A 22,895-nucleotide genomic window follows, 5' to 3' on the forward strand; every position below is an offset into this window, starting at 1 on the left:
AGAAGGGTCTAGGCCCAAAACATCAGCCTTCCTGCTCCTCTGATGCTGCTTGGCCTGCTGTGTTCATCCAGCTCTACACCTTGTTATCTCCCTCTGTAGTGCAGCACTTTTTTCAGGTTCTCTCCATTTTAGTCATACACTGCTGTTCAGTTCATCCTGCCAACGTGAATAACTTCATGTCGTCCCAAATTGTGTCATCTGCCAAATTTTTGCTCACTCATTCAGCTTAACTGTATCACTTTGTAGACTCTTTGTATTCTCCATACAATTTGCTTTCCTACAATTTGTATATTATTAGCAAATTCTTAGCCAGAATACAGTTTTTTCCTTTTCATGAAGTCATTCACATAGATAATAAATAGTTGAGATCCCTGTAACATTCCACTTGCATTTGTTTGTCACGTTAATTTATCCCGGCTCTGTTTCCTGTCAGTTAGCTAATCTACTACCTACGCTTGTTGTTCCGAATACATTGAACTTTTAACTTGTGTAATAACTTTTCACATAGCACTTCATTGAATGATTTCTGAAAATCTAAATACACTCCACTTACTGGTTCACCTTTAACCACTCAGTGTGCTACATTCTCAAATAGCTCCAATAAATTGGTCAAACTGATTTCCCTTTCACAAGACCATGATTCTGCTTGATTGCATTATGATTTTCAAAATGTCCTGCTATTAACTCCTTAATAATGTATTCTAGCAATGACAGATGTTAGATGAACTGATCTATGCTTTCTTACTCTCTTGTGTCCATTCTTGAATTAGAGATGTTACGTTAGTAGTTTTCCGATCTGCTTTCTAGAATCTTGAAGTTTGGAATATTACTATCAATGCATTCACTATGGTGGAGAATGCTAATGGTTCTGTCACTTTAGCAGTGCCAAATACAGGTCAATAACTCAAGACTGCTAGTTCATAACACTATCAAAATATTGCTTTGGTCTTATTGTGTAAACGACTCATAAACTCATGGTGAACTCAATCAGTAAGATAAATTTGCGGCTGCAGTCTTTTGGTGCAATACTGTTTTGTTTTTGAAGATAAATCATTAAAATGCTATGCATGCATTCAAGCTCCATGTGAAACATGTACACATGGTTATGTAATGTTAGAGCCATGCAGGTTGCACCTGAGCCCACGGAGTCTATTTTTTGCAGTTCCTAATGTATGTTTAAATTATTCAGTTCACTCCAATATCTTCCAAAGGTCAGACCCTTGCTGAGAAAGGCAACACAGATGTTGTATAGAGTAAACTGCATTTAAGTTGCTTGCAGGTCAGATTCAAAGGAATGACATTGAGTCTCGAACTAATTTTTGTAATGTAGCATTAAAGCAACAATTCCAATATTTCTTCAAAGCTGCAATTCATATAGATTCAAAACTGTCAAATTAACTACATCTACGATTGCCCCACTGATGTGATTCAATAGTACATTCTGTACATATGCTGTGCACCACTGTTACGGTAGTGATTATGTAACTAAGAGCATCATCCAAAGGACTAGATCAATAATTCTAGGAAATTTGAATGCAAATCCTGCCATGAGTTTGACTTCAGTATAAATATCTAGAGAAGAACATATAATGTTAGGAAAAGCAAAGCTGTCATATTGTTGTTGAAAACCTAACCACCACACTTAGGGCAAGAAATATGATGAACTCGTCCACAGTGGACTATATCTAAGTCCAGTCCTGCATCTACCAAGCCACTCTGTTGTACCACCACCTTCCCATCGAGTGAAGGACATAAGTTCCATATAATTCTGAATCTATAACCAAAACATGGAGGCTGATTGTATCAATTTAAATCACTGTCGAATAATTACCTTCATAGCAAGTTGAACCATGAAAAATTTAAGTAATCTGCAGTATTCCTTGAATATTTCTTTTCGGAGAGTATTGATGAGTCTTAGCTGTCAGTAAGTAGGTCTGGAAAGGTAGTAAGTATACTTGTATATTTTAAGTACAGTTTTCTTGTAAGATTGTCACATCTGTTCTCATTCAGTATTACAGTTCAATCAGTGCTGGTTTTATATACAGGTAGTTCTCCTACAATACAATAGTTGCATTCTTGCGTGACCTCATGCTATAGAAAATCGCACTATAGAAAACCGCCATAGAAAATCGTGTTATAGAGAAATCACTATAGAAAATTGCTATTCCTGTACAGCAGAAAGTTCACGTAATCCAAACGACGTGCACTATTCATAAACTGTGTTACAGCCAATTCGTGTTAACGAAACACTCATTATAACAGAACTACCTATACATTGAATGAAACCAAATGATCAATCCTATAATGGGACTGTTTGAAATTATATCTGTAGAACATGAAACCATGGACTATTCCATGCTTCAGCATAAGGAAAAGATGTGGTTGAGCTATGTAGGTCTTTGGTCAGATTTTGACGAAGACAGCACTTGATTTCAAACAGTTCTATCCTAAGTCAACCACAAATTTACAGTTACATAGTGTTTCAAACTTGCAGAGCGGTTGCAGAGCGAAGCAAGGATGGGGTTTGTTGGTAGTAATGAGGAAGGGTAGGGCATGGAGTTGTGATGTGAAAAGAGAAAAATGCTTCTTTGCAAATGTCTTGTGAAAGTCTAATTTATTGAACTAACCTGATCCTATGGATTTCTTAAGACTGTGCAAAAATTGGAGCAAAACCTATCAATCAGACAGCTCCTGAAAGAAGAACCTGTTGATCACAAAACATACACACTGTAGAGATAAAGTTCCACAGCCTAGTGAGACTGTAGTTTATGGGTTCTTGTGCTCTATTGGCCAACACTGTCCCCAACTCCCACGTGGCAGGGGAAGAAACTAAAAAAAAACTCCTGCCCCACTGCATCATTTCAAATCACTGTCACAGATAGAAGTCTCATACACATTTTGTCTTGTCAGAACATCAAACTCTGTTGCCATCTGGAACCTTATCTCTTGCATGCAGAATTCCAGTCATTTATTAAAGTAAGGGTAATGCAACAATATTATCTTTTGGCTCCTTAGTACAATTTTTCCTAATCTAGCTACACTATTTTCCCATTTTAATATAGCAACTTCTGTGCTTGCTTCTCCTTACTTTCAATAGGATTAGCTGGTTTACTGCTGTTCCATTTATTTCATCTATACTTCTCGCTGCCTCAGGAAGGCAGCCAACATAATCAAAGACCCCTCCCACTCCTGTTATAATCTCTTCCAACCTCTTCCACCAAGCAACAGATACAAAAACGTAAACATGCGTAGCAACAGATTCAAGGACAGCTCCTTCCCTGCTGTTATTAGACTTCTGACAGGACCTCTCAAATTTTAAGTTTAATGTTGATCTCGCTGTTTGCGTGTCTTCTCTGCAGTTGTAACATTGTATTCCTCATTCTGTTCTATTACCTTAATGCACTTTGTATGGTATGATCTGCCTGTACTGCACACGAAACAAAACTTTTCAACTGTACCTAGGTACATGTGACAATAATAAATCAAATCAAATCAGAAAACAAGCATAAGTCTGCCCTGTGCTCCAGTCCAACAACTGAGCAAGGGTTGGGAATTTACCTTTTGGGAGATCAGAGATGTTTTGAGTACTTAATGATCCATTTGATACAGAAACATACAGGCAAAGCAACGCCAGTATATTATGCGACCACACACATGAGATTTCACATGAATGACAGCATTCTTCTATAAGTATTCTGATTGAAATAACTGGATCTCATTTATTTTTAGAAGTTTTCTTACAGTACAGTAGTTTATTGACTCTCCATGTTGTCAGACTAATACAAAATGTCAATCTTGACAATAAAAGAATGATTTTGAATCTGTTTCTTAAGCCTGAAAGAACAAAGTTTTTAAAAGAGAGTAATTAAAAGATTCAGTCATTGGGTTGACAGAGATTAAGACTCGGTTTCTTATTACTAGCTTCCATTGATCTGATGCTACAATTAGCCAGGAGGAACTTGGTGCAGTCTTCCTGGGCACAGTCAGTGTTATGATCATAATTATGCACAAAATTGCATCTGTTTTGAGAATTTTTTTTAACCTTTCTGTAGAAACACCTTGGCACATCCACAACCATAAAATCGATCCTGAAACCCTGCATTTGGGTAGAGTTTCAGAATATTTTTAACGCTTTGCTTTAAAACTTGTTCATTTCCTTAAGCATGGTGCAATTGTCACAAAAAATAAACATTTTAACCAGAAAAGGACATTAGAAAAATCACAAATATTGGTAACATTGGTAGTTAGTAGTCGGATAATAAGTAAATGAAAGAAAAACAACTCCAAAGCTTTCAAAGCATGTCAATCAGTTCCCCTGCATCCAAAAGAAGCAGACTATATTTAAAGCATCCTTAACGTCTTGCCAACAAGCAGAATTAATGGAAATTCCCACTGATTAATTTGATTTGGGGCATAGTCAGCTTTGTGGACTAGCCATCTTCTCGTGCAATGTTTTTAAACTAATCCAGCAAATCACAGAAGCTTGATTTGTTTAAAATATAATTTATGCATTGATTTCTTTGATAATTTACATGGTTTGGCTGATTTCTGCTGGTAAATAGGACTGGAAATAAAAGGCATTGCCACCAGAAATAAGGAGTTGAACATCACCCAGGATTTACAAGACTGATAACAATCAAGCATCCTTGGTTAGAAATATCCCATCATGTCCATTGCTTTATTACTTTGCTGAAATTAATCTGTCAAGGTTTCAACATGATTGATGGATATTTCATGAGACACCAAAGAGTAGAACTTTACCTTAACGAGAAGAGTTCTAATAAATATAAATTAATGATAAATTCATCTATTGCAATCTTTCAGAATTATTATTTATGTCTTTTTTATTTCAAAGAAAGGAGAGGAAAGCAGCACCAACTCAAAGTCTTTTATACGGCAATAAACCAATTCTACCCTTTAGTCATTTTCATTTCACACAATCTCTAACGCTATTTTTGTGATCAGTCAGCAGCTTTGCATTCTAGGAAACCAGGAAAGGCTGACCACTGCTTCAGAAAGAGCTGATGACTCAAAAATATCTCCATCACACATCTAAGCAACTAATTTATAACTTTGGCTTGAGTATATACAATAGTCCTTCACTTAGCTTGGAGACAAAGTTACATGTTTATGAAAACTAGAAAAAGAAATACAAATGCTGCAGGTGCATTTTCAGAGGCTTCAGGGTTATGCAGTCTTGCCTAGTATGAAGAAGAACTTGGATCAGAAAAGACCTGAAGAGGTAAGTGTTATAGCTTTTATTTTTGTTTCTTACAAGATCAAGAAGAGCAACAGGAAAGCTCCTCCAGGCTCTGTGAGGAAGGAATAGTCTTCCCCTGTTCTAGACTCCACTCTCTGCCACCATCTTCCAGTTCTGCCCCTCAAGTTATACGTGAGGCTTTTTATTTCCACAGACTAAACAGACCATCATGTTTTGGCCAAAATAAATTATCAACCTACAAATCTTTCCAGTTCCTATGCAATAAGAATAGGAGAATCTCCTGGCCAGCTATGCTAGGTGAGGAGTAGCACCCCTGAAGTGATAACTCTTCAGGTCTTTTCTGATCCAAGTTCTTCTTCATACTAGGCAAGACTGCATAACCCTGAAGCCTCTGAAAATGCACCTACAGCATTTGTATTTCTTTTTTTAGTTTTCATAAACATGTAACTTTGTCTCCAAGCTAAGTGAAGGACTATTGTATATACTCAAGCCAAAGTTATAAATTAGTTGCTTAGATGTGTGATGGAGATATTTTTGAGTCATCAGCTCTTTCTGAAGCAGTGGTCAGCCTTTCCTGGTTTCCTGTTCAATGAAAGAGTAACTTCAGAAACAAACAGAAGCTCGTGCTTTGTTTGCCTCTTCTGCCCTCTTCCCACTCCCATCATTGTTTTACAGTTTTCTTTCTCTACTTCATTGAAATCACCTTTGATTCATTTATTCCCTATGGTTGTCATCCAGTGCTTCTCCCTGCTCAATCCTACTTTGGAGTCCTGTTGGTCATGTATTAGCCTATGTTCTGTCAGCAGCATTGCCATTGTCATTGGAAAACATTGTGTTGTTTCTTTGCTGCATTTGCTTATCATGAGTTCCTCTCAAATAAGTGAACTGGCTTTAATGCCTGTTGTTCAGGCTTGAAGATACACTGTGGTAGAATGGGTGGTGGAAAGTGGCTGGATGCAGACAGAAACAGGAGCTCGGAAAGTTTGTCAGCAAATTGAGAGGCCTAAATATTGGACAGGTAGCTTGTCTGCTTTTATTATTCCTGGTTCATATAACTTCTCCACAAAGTCTCAGAGTTTAACTTTGAACTGCTTCAAATTGTATGCTTCCAATTCTTATTTTACAGGCAGGAATTGGCTTCTTATCTGCCATCCTATGCAAAATTATTTTCCTTTATGCCAGTTCCAAACACATTGAGGCTGCTGCTCCAAATTTGAGTTCATTGTTTCTCTCTATTTTCTAAGTTGTAACCTTTTTCTCCTGTTGCATTTTGTTTCTGTCATCTAATTATACTATCTTTTTGTTTCATCATTCTTGTATGCTGTGCGCTAAATCTGTTCTCCGTCTGCACTTTCCTTGCCAAATATTATCTTCTACCACAAACCATTACTATTTCTGCTCTATTGCCCATGGCCCAGGCTTGAATTTTTATTTATTTAGTCCGGAGTTTTCCTCTGTGCAGTCAGCTACTTACCACTGCCTTCTTAGAAACAACAACTGAATTGCTCCACCATACAATCCCTCTTGCATAGCCTGGCTGCTAGGAGTTAATTTACCAATTTCATTTCTACACATTCATTCACCAAGGTCTGACAGCTAGGACTCTGTTAGTTGATTGATTAATAATGTTCATTGTTACAATAATTGAACTTAGCTTGTTTCTGGGCAGAGACTCTGAACTCTAATTCCTGATTATGTCCTGGGAGATCTGACACAGTGCAAGTCAGACACATGCACTTGGCCCATCCTCTGGTTTTGTCTTTAGGTTGTTGCAGACAACAGCGTGACTGCAGTAGTGCGTAAGAAGGAAACTGTAGAGTTATAACCAGGTGAGGAGGGTTTAATCGGCTCCATTCTTTTTAACCCCTCAATTTGCTGCAACAAATATTATTACCTCTTTTTTGTCATGCAGCTGTATCACACTTCAATTTAAATCTAATATAAGTCAATTCACAACATTTTCTTTAATGAAAACAATTATTACGTCTAACCCCAAGAGACGTAATAAAAACATAACATTAATCCCACATACAAATATTATTCAAAAGGGAGAACATCTAGATCAAAACTAAGTCTTTAGAATCCTTAAGATGGTAGTTTTTAGCTGGAGCCCAGAGTTGTTTAATTGATGTATTGTATCCTCAGCAGTAGTAAAATTTGTCGATATCTTTGAGTTCTTAACAACTGGATGTTTCTCCAGTTTGTTTTATCACTGGATGCTGCTTCTCCAGAGGCTAGGAGAAACAGGGAGAAAAGAAAGAGAGAAAGACTTCCAGTTCTGCTATCACAAATCCATTTTATTCTCTCTCTGCCCACAAGCTGTTATCAAAATACGGTTCCTTTCAGTATTTCCACATCAGGCTTTGTTTTTATTTGTTTCTAAATTTTTTAATCTGCATGGGAATAGAAGCAAAATACTGTGAATGCTGAAGTTCATAAACAAATATAGAAAGTGCTGGAGAAACTCAACAGATTTGGCAGTATCTGTGGAGAGAGAAACAGATTTAACTCGTTCTGAAGAAGCGTCATTGGAGATGATACTTTAATTCTGTAATCTGTGACGTTCATTCCAATATATTATACACTTCCAGCATCGTGTAAGCCAAACAGGAGATCCAAATCTAAGTGACTGGGCTTTCAGTCTTTTTGATGACATGTAAATTTCAGTTTGCCCTGGTTCTTTATTGATGATTTCGTAAACTGCTTCAACTTGCAGTCAAGTGATCACCATGGCTATCTGAAGTCAATGTTTTTTAAAAACCATTTTAATGCATGAAAATCCTGAATAGTAAAAGCAGATGTTGGAAGTTGCAAATTGATACTATTTTTTTTCCAAAATCCTAAAATTGGGATCTGAAAGGGTGCAAAAATTAGAACCACAAGATGCAGTCTTCCTGAAAGAGTCTTAACACTGAAAATGAGCTGCTGTACCTGGCTCTGTGTAGTTAGGGTTTAGAAAAAGCCCTGGGAGCCAACCCAAGCAGGTGGGCACAAAAGGAGCCTTCAGTAGTTCAATTTCATAGTTTTTGCCCATTTGCTTAACCTGTCTATATTCCTCTGCAGACTCTCTGAATCATCCTTACCATTTGCTTTTCTATCTATTTTTGTGTCATCTGCAAACTTGACTCTACTACATTTATTTTTCTAGACTATATCTCCTACTAAATTGTCAGTGAACTGGCGGAACAGTAGATCTGGGGATTCACGTTCATTTTAGAGAAATCTTAAATTGACAATTGGCTCAGAATTAAACAAAACATTCTTGGAAATTGAATTACCATTCCACATTTCATTGATATTCATTATTAAATTTAACTTCTATTTTAGCTGAGTGTATAAAATGGAAAATTGTAGGACACATTAGTAAGTAAGCCACTAAATCTTATTTTCTTTATTCAGCTGCCCTGACCTTATTATTGGCAGAATGGGAAATTAACGTCACTGTTCAGGAGTAATGATAATCAAGTAAAAATCAGTTGTAATACTCATCTCACCATTCATGGCAACTCCAGCTAGAGAAGCTTTGGAAAGCTTAATGTTCCTAATTTTCTCTTCCAAGTGAGCCTCAAAAATCCATGCAATACATTAAGTAGTCCTGCAATTCATAATTATGAAAGGTGACTTAACAGAGAGTTTGCTTTATAGCTTGGCTAAGATCCAAACTTTGAGTTTGGCTTTACTGATACGATTCAATCTTCATCCATCACAAGATATCACACAGACATTGTAAACTGCAGTGCCACAGCTGTCCAAAATCCCATACAGGGTTATATAAAATATTAACCAATTTATCTTCTAAAATCATCTTGTAAAAAAGGTAATAAATACTTAGGCAAGCATATGTATTCACAAGACCTTGAAGAAGCTCTGTTGAATAAGCAGTCAGCTATCAGCTTCTGAAAATTTCTGATGTTGATTGAAATATCGGACTTTATATGGAATGATTTCTATAACTGTTTATAACATACCATCTTTTTCAGTTAAATTGCGGTGACAGCAATATATCTAATCAAGTCTAAACATGTCGATGAAAATGTAAAAGCTCTTTTGGAGACAAAGCCCAAATAAATAAAAAAGTAAAAGCTCTTTTGGAGACAAAGCCCAAATTTAAAAATGTAATAAATACTTTTTCACAGAAAGAAATGTTATATGATGAGGTTTAATCAAATGTAGTTGAAATTTTAAGTGCTAATATTTGCTTTACTAGTCAAAAGTGATAAATGACTGTTTTAAAAAAAACTGTATCAGGGAATAGTTACCCAGATTGCATGGTTAAGGTAGAAAGTATTCTTTAAATGGTAATGTTTAAAACCTTTGAAAGCCTGTATTTTTATTATTTTTCCTCTTTGACGTGGGCAGTCCCAGGGAGTGAGGATGTCTTTTTTCCATACCTGTTTAATGGGTCCTGTGGTGATGAATTTGTCCAATGCTGGATCCACAAACCCTCCCTTGTCTGCCTATCTGGGGCCAGTATCTAGAAATGTGCAGAACAGCTCCTGCCTGATAGTACCTGTCTGTGTGCAAATGTAGTTTAAAGATGGCATCAGTGCTGGATATGCTGTTCCATTTGGGTTAACTTGGCAGCTGATAGAAATGAAATTTCACCAAAAAAATGTAAGATTCACCCCTTGCATTCTCCACAATTACTGCCTCAAATCTACACAAATCAAAACAGAAAGGCAGCAAACGAATGACTGCATTTTTAAAGAATAGAATGTTCATTAAGTCCTAAATTACAACGCCCAACATGCTGAAGCTGGTGGGTGGAATGTTTTTGCAAGCTCCTTTCATTGTTTGTGAATTGTCTCTACGTGGACCTATTGGAGATGCTTAAATGGATAGCCGTTCACAGTTGCTTCTTCTGCAAATTGAGTGACCTTGGGCTAGAAACTCCCATGAGGTGGTGGTGATATTGCATTTATTCAGGGAGACTTTGAGGACATCCTTGAAGCAATTCTTCTGCCCTCCTGATAACTGATTGCAGTGACAAACCCTTGAGTAGAAAGCTTGCTTTGGACATCTTGTATCAGGCATACCCAATGCAGCTAATTGACTGTAACCAGTGCCTCATTACTGACGACATTGGTTCGAGACAGAACACTGACAGTGGAGCCTACCCTGTCAGCAAATTTGCAGAAGTGTTGCTGGTAATATTTATCAAAGTATTAGAGATATCTACTGTATACTGTCTATGCCACTGATGCATACAAGAGGACTGGTAACACTGCTTCCTTGTGGACCTTAAGCTTAGTTATCTGGAACACAAAATTCCCAATCAACAGTTTTTGTAAGAATCTTGAACTGAGTTTGGGCTGCTAGCGTGTTGGGCGTGCAACGTTTGTAATTTAGGACTTAATGAACATTCTATTCTTTAAAAATACAGTCATTCGTTTGCTGCCTTTCTGTTTTGATTTGTGTAGATTTGAGGCAATAATTGTGGAGAATGCATGGGGTGAATCTTACATTTTTTTGGTGAAGTTTCAATTCTATCAGCCGCCAAGTTAACCCAAATGGAACAGCATATCCAGCACTGATGCCATCTTTAAACTACATTTGCACACAGACAGGTACTATCAGGCAGGAGCTGTTCTGCACATTTCTAGATACTGGCCCCAGATAGGCAGACAAGGGAAAATTGGTGCTCCACTTTGGAGGTCCTGGTGGATGGGATAGAGACAAGATAGGGACATCTACACCTGCAGGACTAGCAGCGGAGGCCATGACACCAGACCATGCCAGCTTGGTCCAAGGTTGTCACCTAGGTCAGTGCAGTCTCTGCGTCTGGAGGTATGTACAGCAATGTAGGAAGAAGATCAATGACTTTCTCCAAACCACCAGCATAGGTGACACCATTTTCCTTCTGCTACTTCACTCTGCCTCTATAACTACTTCTGTACCCACTTCCCATCAAGGCTATCGCACTCATTATTGCCCGTAACATCTTCTTCACTCGCTGTCACTTGCCTGTACCCTGACAGCACTAACCCTGCCTGCCCTCTGCACTGCCAACTCGCTCTACCTCACCACTTGGACGGAAAGTAATAGCTGTACCACCCACTTTCATCCCATCTAATACCACCTCTCTCTTATTCCAGGAGGAAAACAGCCTACAATAGGGCAGCCTTTTTGAAGACAGGATCCTACGACTTCCTCTGTCCAAGCCTCTTGACTTATTGTGTTGGGACTCTCTGACTGAAGGCCATCTCCTTTGACTTGACTGAGGCCTGCTGACAATCAAAACTAACTTCTTGGCTTTGAGTCTGTGCTAACCGGCACGGTAATAGAGCAGTACTGAGAGTCTGGTATCTCAGACTGAGGGGCAAGGCACAAAAAGGCAAGAGAGAAATGCTGTAAGTATCCAGGTAGGCTCAAAGTGAATGAGCACTAAGAGAACAAGTGAGCAGCCTGGTGCAGTTCCAGAGCTGGAAATATGACCCTGAATGCACAATAACTTTTAAACAGCACTGCAATGATATTCGCCAATGAAGCTTTGAGGAGCAGCGCTGAAATGCAGAAGCGTAGATCTATAAGTGAATCAGAGATGGGCCATTAGAGTTTTTAGAGACTGGTACGTTATGGATGCCAATATCCATGGAGTGAGTTTTATGTGGCTGGTGCCCATTGAGTGAGCCCTGAGATGTTGGTGCATGATGTCCAACAAGGAGATCCTTTGGAGCATGTGGTGAGGTGAGTTGGCCAGGTACCTGCTTTGACTTCTATGTCGAGTGTTCTCACAGTGGATTTACCGTAGAAAGCTGCATATTAGTGAGGTGAGATCTGCAGTGATTAAGGTCCTTAAGAAGCAATAACCCAGCCTCAATAGGCAACTTGCCTTTCTCACCTAGATGCCTGGAACTTAGCTGAAAGATGCAACGAGTTGTTCCTGATTTTGAGATAGGCCTAGCTGGACTTGACACACACTTCTGCCACATTTCTTGCCATAAGACACATCATTCTAGCCCTGATGATTCCACTCCACGTGTTTACTGTCCCAAATAATGTGATGATTTAAAGCAACAACTGACTCCAATGCCTGCACCAGACTTTCCAAGACCAGGTATAGAATAATTAGATGAAGATTGTTCTACATTATAATCCCAGTGCTTCAGAAACAATAGTATAAAATGTTCCATTTTCACCCCAAATATCCTGTAGTTGTTCTAAATAGATGTAGCATGCAATTAAATATGTTGTAAATGCACCATCTCTTTGAACTGAATTGCATAACCCAAATTTCTTTCAATGTGACCAACCAATAGTCCAAAGATTCACAGACAATTCAAATGTTGGTGCAGTATTATCACTGCTAGAATAAAATTTAAGACACAATATTGTATAAAACATCAAGTGAATAATTATGCCGAAAGCAGGTAAATAGTTCAGTCATCAAAAGTTATGAATTAACATTGAAATCTGATCCAAAGATTCACAAAATGGTACTGAGGTCAGATCTTTCGTTTCACAAAGATCAATACCAATAATTTCCTTCCACTTCCTCCCTTCATATTGAGTTCCTAAAGATAAGTTTATGAATCAGAAGAAGCTATCAAGGGCAAACATTACAGGAAATTAATACCAAGAGAATATACCTCATGATTCCGGCACCTTTTCCGAATACTTCAGAATGACAAAGCTGACTTTCTTCTTTCTGTTTTACTCCTATAATTAGAAGTTTGATGCAACAATCCCCAACCTCCTTTTCCTCTCTAAAAACTGCCCTCTAATACCATGACCATCTTTCCGAGAACTCCTTCGTTGAATATTCCAGTCAGGTTTCTGTCCTTGCTGTAGTACTTCTAAGGGCCAATATCAAAGTCACATTTGATGTCCTGTCTGACTATGCCAAATGTAAACCATCCTTCCTTGCCCTTCTGGATCTTCATACAGCCTTTAATAGTGTTACTCCTCCTATCCACCTCCAGTACTTCTTCACTGTCATCCACCTGTGCTCACATGGTTCCACACTTCTCTGTCCACTGTTCATGACCTCTCAATTGCCTTGCAGAAACTGGTGGCAAAGCATCTTCTTGAGCTGCTGCAGTCAGTATGGTATACACCCTCAGTGTAATTAGATAGGGAGGTCCAGGATTTTGACACAGTGATGAAGGGTTGGTGGCAATATTGTTCCAAGTCAGGATGATGTGCAACTTGGAGGGAAACTTGGAAGTGAGGATATTCCCTGCATCTGCTCTTCTGTTTTTTCTAGATTGTAGTGAACTGGAGTTTGGAAGGTGTTGTGGAAGAAGTCTTGGCAATTTGATGCAATACATCTTGTAAATGGTATAAAGTGTTGCTATTGTGCATCAGATGTGCAGGAAAGAATGTTCAGGTATTAAAAGGACTGATTTAGCCCAAGTTCAAGCTTCTTGAGTGTTGTTGAGCTGCAGTCATCCTGGCATGTGGGTAGGATAGTATTTTATCAGACTCCTGACTTTTGGCTTGTAGATGGAGGACAGGTACAGAACCAGGAAGTGATTTAGTCTTCATAGAATTCCCAATCTTTGATCTGCTCTTGTAACGTAGTATCTATGTAGCTGGTCCGATTCAGCTTTTGGTCAGTTGTTGATGTTAGTGTTGATATTATTGGGATAGTCAGTGATGTTAACACAAGAGGGAGATGGTTAGATTCTCTCTTGTTGGAGATGTTCCTTGCCCGGCATTTTTGTGGCATACATTTGTTGCCACTTATCAGCCTAAGCCTCGATGTTGTCCTTGTTTAACTATACGTGGGTATGGACAGCTTTGGCCTCTAAGAAGTTGTTAACGGTCTGACCACTGGAAGGTTGGGCAGCAGCATGAAAACGAGGACCAGCCAAAAGGTAGCTTGTTTTTTTTTGGTAGGGGATGGATTTGAGAAAAATGTAGGGGTGTGACTTTTAGCAGCTGTCCCCCAACACCCCTGCCCACCTCATCATGCCCTTAACTGCCCAAGATTGAGGCAAATAGAGCCTCCTCCCAGGTAGGAGCAATGCAGCTGGTCGCAGGTTGACACCCTTTAGTGGTTGTTACTTGACAATAGCCTTTACTGGCGGTTGTGTCAGGAAGGCCCACCATGGACATTGCTGCTCAGAATGTCATTGCTGAGATTGTGGGAGCAGGGCAGGTATCTCTTTGGTGCCAGCCCACCAGATTACGTGCCTTTCTTACCGCCTTCCAAAACTCTTGCAGAGAGAGAAAAATGTCATCCACTGTCTTTGAGAGTAATACATACAAGACCTCCTTGATTAGTAGACTCTCTGCTGCAAGTACTTCAGGTGGTATCTTCAGACATAATACCAGAATCTCGGGAAATCTCTCTGTTTTCCTTCTGTTCTTCGGCACCTTTTGGTCAAAAGCATAGGAGCAATGGTATTCATAAGAAAAATAATTTCCAAAGCCATTCTGGTTATAAATTCTATGGAAATAACAATAACCATGTTTCAATGCTGAATACTGTAGTATTTTGCAAGTCAGTTCCAGTCTTCTGGAAGTCTTTAAGAATACTGTAGTCAACATCTTCTAATGCTTGTGAAATTTTCTCAGCTTTGGTATAATAACACTGGTCAGACATTATTTTGTACAGATGGTATATATAATTCATTGAAACTAACAGTTGTCATGCTTACTAGTTAATTTATAAAAGCCGTTGCCAGTTTATTTAAATCCTAGCAATGTTATTAATACTGCATAGTGTCAAGTGTGATACAGTATGATGAAATTAGCTGATTCTGGAAATATTTTGCGTTTTAATTGATGTACTTGATTTTAAATTTACAAATGCTACTCCTGACAACTTGACATGAGATTGAGATCCTTGTGTGCATGTGCTGGTAGGCATACTCACTGGCCCAGGAGGGTCACTTGCTACTGTGGTTGTGATTGTGCCTGTGCCAAACCAGATTGTTGAATGTCACTGATCCTTTCTGCCTTAAAATTGTAGCCTTAACCATGATACTCCTTTAGGCTGAATGAAATTTTTTTTATCACTTCCAAGAGAAAAATCTAATGAAGCAACTAACCCTCACCCCCCTCCCATTAGGTTTTTTTTAATGTTACCAGCCAAAAACAAATATGACTACAATTGCAGAATACTATAAAGGCCTTCACAGAGCCAAGTAACGTTCCACTTTGTGCATTCAACCATATCATTGTTTTCATGTGACTTGCACCTTCCTCAACCACAATATACAATCAATGCAACACTCTTCAATTCTGTAGCCTGCCTAACTCTGAATTAAATTACAAGTTTTATAGAGTTTAAACTCCATTACAGAAAAATGCATTAATTCACACATTCCAGAGAAATTGTTGAGTGTGTCCTGCCTTCAAGGCAACCAATCAGAAATCTGATCTTATACTGCCTATCAGCATTCCCTCGTTCACTAGCAAAGTGATGGAAGGAGTCGTTGACAGTGCTGCCAAGCATAACTTTCGAGGAAGTGATCTGCCTCACTGATGCTCAGTTCAGGTTCCTCCAGGGAACTCCTGACTTATTACAGTCTTGCTCCAAATATGGGCAAAAGATCTGAATTCCAGAGATGGGATGAGAGTGATTACTGTTGATACTGAGATTTGATGTGACTGAGTATGATACCAAAGAGCCCTAGCAAAACTGGAGTCAGCGGGAATCAGGGAAAAACTCTCCACTGTTTGGAGCCACATCTGGCACAAAGGAAGATTGACTTCAAAAACCATGACAATCTCTCAGTCCCAGGACACTGCTACAAAGTTCATAAGATCAGAGGTGGAATACTTACTGATGAGTATGTATGTTCAGCATCATTTGTGGATCCTCAGATACTGTCCCTGTCCCTGTCCAAATGCAGAAAAGCATGTACATCTCCAGGCTTGGGCTGATTAATGGCAACTGACATTCATACCACAAAATGCCATGCAATGACCATTTCCAACAGGACAAAATCAAACCATCTCCCCTTGACATTCAGTGATATTGTTATCTCTGAATTCCCCCACTATCAACAATCAGTGGGCCTGTTGTTGACCAGAAACTGAACTGGACTGGCCATTTAATACAGGGCTACACAAACAGGTCAGAAGCTAGGAATTCTATGCCTTACAACTCATCCGCTAACTCCCCAAAGCCTGTTTACCTTCTACAAAGCACATGTTAGGAGTGTGATGATATGATCTCCACTTACACGGATGAGTGCAGCTCCAATAACACTCAAAAAATTTGAAACCCTCCAAAACAAAGCCTCTTACTTGATTGGCTTCCCATCCACTATCGATTATACAGTGGCAGATCCCCGTTGATCCTTCAAGACCATCTCCTAAACCTGAAGTCTACCCCCAGAAGGACAAGAGCACACATGCGTGGAAACACCATCAACTGCAATTTCTCCTCCAAGCCACTTAACAATCAAAAGTCATGTTTTCCAACACTAATGGATTATGCAATCATAGAATCACACAATTGTGCAGAACAGAAAGATTCATTAAGTCTGTGTTGTCTCTTACATAAAACAATCCAGTTAGACTCAGAGCCATGATTTCACCCACTATCTCTGCAATTCTTCCCCGTCGAAGAGGAACAATAGCCAGAACTGAGACAATGAGCAGTCACCAGATTCTACAACCTAGAGATATCATATCATATTATTGAGTGAAAATAAAGTTTAGTTGATGGTCAATACTGTGCAGAAATAGGGATAGATGGTGCAGATCGAAGCATAGTTTCTGAGCTTCCAGAAGTAAGTATTTTGTGGTCAAGTCACTTCAAACAACAATGCCTATGGATCAACTAAAACCATTCTTGATGAATCAAGAGTCTCCTCACTTTATTTAGCTGTGTGGGTTCCACATCAAATAAGTTCAGGCAGTCTCAATTTCTCATGGTTTAGACGGCTGCAGCACAAAGTGGCTGCTAAATTGACAGTCATTGTTAGTGGAACAATAGCATCCAATATGGGAAAATGAAAAGATTTTTCTGGGCAAGAGGAAGCTTTGACAAATAAAAGCTTTGTCCCCTCCCAACTTTAGTACTTGTTTTCCTTTATAAAATTTCCCTGTCATTATCTTTCAATTGTACTTTGCTGTTCTTGTTGCATTACCACCTTGGTATGCCCTCCATGAACATTAATTTATTGTTGAAGCTGTTACTTTTATACTGCAGCTGTGTAGATTACAACACGGAAAAAAATAAACTCTCATGGGTTTTGTGTATCTTTGGCATTATCCAGGACACTGCTGTTTGTAATAATGAGATTCTGATATAATTTTCTCCAGTCACGATTGTGAAAGCTGACTATATCTTCTCCCCATTCCCCAAAATAGGATTGAATTGAAAACAGTTTGTTTTGTCTATTTCAAAATATTCGGAAGATGAATAAAATTGTATTTTTCTTTGCTCTCTCATAAATTAACTTTCCTAACTTTACTCTCCTTTATTTAAAGGAACCTGGGAAAATCAGGACTTCGAGTATCTTGCTTAGGACTTGGTAAGTAAAGACATTTAGCAATATAGTGACTTTGTGATAAAATGTTGAACAATGTCATGGTGTTTTGCAAGGCAGCCCTGCTGGTATAGAGCCTTTGGTCATGGTGAGCGTAAGTTAGAGAATCTGGTTGGAGTGTTATTTTCAACCTACTCTGATCTCGTCAGAATCTGCACTCACAGTGACATTTCCTAAAATTATTACTTATAGGTCTTTTTCATAAATAGATCACATTATGAACGTGAAATATATAAATTCATACTTTTAGATTGCTGTTATGCTATAATCTTTGCAAAGCAAATTTAGCTACACATTGATTGAAAAGTGACAGCATAACATCAGTATTTAGTCAAGAGTTGACACATTGGAATACAAAAAGCCAAGCAGTGTGAACACAGGCATCCAATACTAACCTTGAAGTTGGTTGAGCTGCAGTAGAACAGTACAGTCCAACCTATGTCTGGGGTGGCACGGTGGCTCAGTGGTTAGCACCCACCGCTTCACAGTGCTAGGGACATGAGTTTGATTCCAGCCTTGGTGGCCGTTTGTGTGGAGTTTGCACATTCTCCCCATGTCTGCGTACCTACACTAGTCCCATTTTTCCACACTAGACCCATAACCTTGAATGTAATGACACTTTAACTGCTCATCCAAGTATTTTTTAAAGGTTGTGAGGTTACCTACCTCAACGACCCTCCAAGACAGTGGAATCCAAAATCCCACCTTCCCTTGGGTGAAAAAGGTTTTCCTCCAATCCCCTCTAAACCTCCTGCCTTACACTTTAAAATTATATCTCTTGTTACTGACCCATTTTCAAGGGTTTCTATGGGAATGTGTTTCAAATAACATGATTTGGTTTAACACAGTGATTTTTAGGAGCATAACTATTGTATTAATTAAGGACTACTTTACAACTAAAACACTGACTAAATGTTAGTTAACCTCATTTCAGAGTGGCTTCAGAGGTCTTGTTCTACTTTGCATGTAATGAGTGCTTCTTGTTGCCATATTGCTAGTAATCTTTAGAGTCTTCCCCAGAGTGATCATTCTTCACTCATGACACAATCCAGCAACAAAGTATGTTTTCAAATGATGTCCAAGCTGATTAAGTGACTTCAGCATGGGTCACTAGAATTGAAATTCTGCACATAGCACTATTCTGCTTTAGACTATGCAATTTTCCTCCAAATTCCATATATCAGCTGTTGACTTCCTTAAGCGACTGGGTCAGTGTGGAAGCTGGTGTTGGCAACAACAATAGCCCAGATTTTATCATAATAATGATAGTGATAATGTTGGCGCTGATCCATCATTGCTGCTCTGAAATTGACGCTGCTTCTGAAGTCTGGCCACATGTTGTTAAATGCGGAAATCCAAAAGCTTCTCTCAGTAATTCAATACTACTTCATACAATTGAAGTCCCTGCAGTCTGAAATCTACTAGAAATTACTAAACTGATGAGAATATCCCGTATTACATTGTTATGGTAGTTAAAAACCACCAAATAATACACTTTACTAACGAGCTGTAAGTAGGTAAATAAATGGTGTATATAGCCATAACTAGGATGAAAAATCTCTGTAACTTGGAAAACTAATGTCATATTTGTTCATGCCAATTTTTTCCAGTTTGATTACAAATTTCACATTTTCAGTAGAATGATTAGTTGAATAAATTGCAAAGTTTCAGTAGCAGCTGATATACTTGTTGCTTGGCCAGCTCACCAAGCAATAGCAAGCACATGACAGTTAGGATCTCTGAAGAGTTGGTGAAAATGCATTTGTTATGATGGGCCAGTCAGGAAACGTCACTGGTGGTGTGCTCAATGATATAATTCACAGAAGAATTCATGATTCTCTTGGCTGTGGAGGAGATGATGGTGCCCATCATAGATGTAGATGCGTTAACGCTCCTTCTTTAACCGACTCCATTTCTTGTTGGTCAAGATTTCTTGCCGTTCTTATTGGGAGCTTTTCTCTTGTCCTCAGCCATTTTGAACTCCATTCCAGAAATAGAAACTACATAATTCAAACACTTTATCATCCACCCAAAGCATTATCATGTGCACTAGGTAATCCACTTCATTTCTTCAAGTTCAGTTATGATATGTCAACTTCTACTTTAATCACGTATATATGTCATTGTAATGGGAACTCTGTCCTAGCAGGAAGAACATGTAATAATTTTGATCATCCATTTTGAGATTTGGAATATTTCCTCAATAGCAGAAAATAATGAGGCGGAAAAGAGTCTGGCAGCCTTACTTTTAAAGACAAGTGGATATGCTATTCTTTAGAATTTATACAGAATGGTGGAATATAACTTCTATCAGTATTATCTACCGTGAATAACTCATCACCTAAACACAATTTTTAATTTGTTTTTCATTAATGTATAAAATCCTTTAAACTTCTGACTGTATTTCTGGCCATTATATGGTCCTTAAAAGCAGTAAAACAATGGTACAGAGTAGTAGGGTGTGATAGGTTTCTCAGTCACCACATGCAAAAAAAATGTTCATAATGATACTGGAGAGGTCATTGCCTCAAGGCATTGGTCCTCAGCAGCTCTTCATTGATTCTTAGAGCCTGTAGCAGCAGCTTGGCCACCCCAATTAGCTCAGTTGCCTACAGCAGTATTATAATGACACAGAACTTAGATACTGAGCGCAGCTAATAATCATCATCCAGAGCAGATGGGGAAAACAAGAGTTAAAATTAATAGGAAACTTTTTTTGCTCAACCATAATCTTTCAATCATATTCACCACAATGCTTTTAAAGGCAGTTAAAGTTTGAACCATGAGTGTAAAAATTAGCAGATTTTTGGACGGGAGTTGTCGTGGTTATGAAGTACAACATGCCTGAGCCCATGCAAATCAAGATGTGACCATACAGTTTACATGCACCCTCATTTGCATGATCATAGCATCAGCATTTATGGTTCCCACACTACTACATTGTCCTCCAAGCTGCCTGTAGTCTCTGCACATAGCAGGGATCCCTTGCAGTTCTTGTTTTCTGATCATATGTTAAAGCCTGCCTACTTTCTTAAATGCAGGCTGTACCTTAAAGGCAACCTGCACAAAAAATATTGCTGATGTGTTGTACATTATGCAAACCTCTGTCTGCTCCACTGTTCAATGACAGATGCAGCTCTGGAAACATTAGTGACAGGCAGGTGTAGAGAAACTCGGGGATTGCCTCTTCACAGGATAATATCAGCTAGTCATGAATGGTCCTACTCAAGTGTAAGTTTATTTTTTTGTTGAGCATCCTAGATTCAACATGGGACCAAAGTCTGGTGAGCACATCCTAGACACATCTCTGCAGTTGGTCAAAGTAGAACTGCCCCATAAAAACCAAAAGAACTGTGGATGCTGTAAATCAGGAACAAAAACAGAAGTTGCTGGAAAAGCTCAGCAGGTCTGGTAGCATCTGTGAAGAAAAGATCAGAGTTAACATTTTGGGTCTGGTGACCCTTGCACAATTTGATCGTAAGCATCTGTATCTAGGTACCTTTGTACCTAAGATGGTGCTGTAATGCGATGACTATAAATTTTTTCACTGTACTCATTTGAGTACATGTGACGACAAAACTAATGCAAATCATTCAGAAAACTAATTCAACTCAATTCATTTCTCTGGATAGGCCAACACTTACTGTCCATCCCGAACCGCCCCAGAGAAGGTGATGGTAAGTTGCCTTCTTGAAGTCCAGCTGGCTGATCTTGTTACAATCACTACATCAAAGGCCGCGAGTTTGGAAGGTGCGATCCAAAGAGGCTTGGTGAATTTCTGCTGCTCATCTTGTAGCTGGAACACACTATTGCTGCTGTGAGATTGTGATGTGAAGGAAGTGAATGTGGATGTGGTGCCAATCAACTTGTCCTGGATGGTGTCAACATCTTGAGTGTTTTGGAGTTGTACTCATCCAGGCACGTGGAGACTGTTCCTTCACACCCGTGGCTTATGCCTTGTAGGTAGTGGATGTGGTTTGGAGTGATAGGAGATGAGTTCTTCACTGCAGGATTCCTAACCTTAAAGTCACTGTGTTTAAATCTAGATCATTTTCTGGTCAATGGTAACCTCTACAGTGCAGATTCAATGATGGGTAGTACCACTGAATGGCAACGGATGATATTTAGATTCTTTCTTATTGTAGATAGTCATTCATGCCAGACAAGTGCCAGCAATGTTACTTGCCACTTCATTGCTAAGTCTGGATATTGTCCAGGTCTTACTGCATTTGAACATGGACTGCCTCAGCATCTGAAGAGTTGTGATAATCATTGAAAATTGTGCAATCATCAGCAAACATCCCCGTCAGGCCTTATGATTCAGGGAAGGCCATTGATGAAGTAGCTGAAGATGGTTGGGCCCAGGACCCTACCCTCCAATCTCCTACAGAGATGTCTTGCACATGAATTGACTGACACCACCCTCCAACCCCTCAACATGCCTCCCAAACCCCATAAAAGAAACCATGACCATCTTCCTTTGTGCCAGGTATGACTCCAACCAGCAGAGAGACTTTTTCTCCAATTCCCATTCACATCAGTTTTGGACAGGCTCCTTGATGCCACACTCAGTCAAACACGGCATTGATGTTAAGGGCAGTCACTCTCACCTCTGGCATTCAGCTCTTTTGTCCATGTTTGAACCAAATCTGTATTGAGATCAGAAATTAAGTGGTTTTTGAGCCCAAATTGACCATCAGTGAACTGGTTTTTGCTGTGCAAGTGTTGCTTGATTGCACTCTTGATGACACCTTCCATCATTTTACCAATGATCAAGATTAGACTCGTAGGGCAGTAATTGACTGAGTTAGACTAGTCCAGCTTTTTGTGTACAGAACATACCTGGGCAATTTCCCACATCTTCAGGTAGGTGCCAGCATTGTAACTGTGTTAGAACAGCTTGGCTAAGGGTGCAAGTTCTCCAGCACAAGTCTTCAGTATGATTGCTGTTATATTGTTAGGGCTAATAGCCTTTGCAGCGTTTTTTTTATTATGTTGTAAGTTATGGGCATTGCTGGCTGGGCCAGCATTTATTGCCTGTTCTTAGTTGCCCTTGAGAAGGTGGAGGTGAGCTGATCCCTGCAGTCCAAGTGCTGGGGATAGACCCACAATGCATTCGGGAGAAGTTCCCAGATTTTGACCCAGCAACACTAGAAGGATGACTATTTATTTCCAAGTCAGGATGGCGTGAGTGACTTGCACTCTGGAACATTGAAAAGTTG

The 22,895-nt window shown here is 39.1% G+C and overlaps 1 protein-coding gene across 4 annotated transcripts in view; it reads left to right on the forward strand.

The window, feature by feature from the left end:
• Positions 1 to 22,895, forward strand: part of kcnab1a (potassium voltage-gated channel subfamily A regulatory beta subunit 1a) — a 277,910-nt gene that overhangs the window by 146,582 nt on the left and 108,433 nt on the right. For all 4 annotated transcript variants that reach the window (XM_048604191.1, XM_048604193.1, XM_048604192.1 and 1 more), the window contains exon 2: positions 17,615 to 17,658. In XM_048604191.1, the coding sequence (XP_048460148.1) occupies positions 17,615 to 17,658 (44 nt within the window). The remainder of the gene's footprint in view (positions 1 to 17,614; positions 17,659 to 22,895) is intronic.

Source organism: Rhincodon typus, chromosome 13, assembly GCF_021869965.1.
Source record: "Rhincodon typus isolate 14 chromosome 13, sRhiTyp1.1, whole genome shotgun sequence".
Classification (NCBI taxonomy): domain Eukaryota; kingdom Metazoa; phylum Chordata; class Chondrichthyes; order Orectolobiformes; family Rhincodontidae; genus Rhincodon; species Rhincodon typus.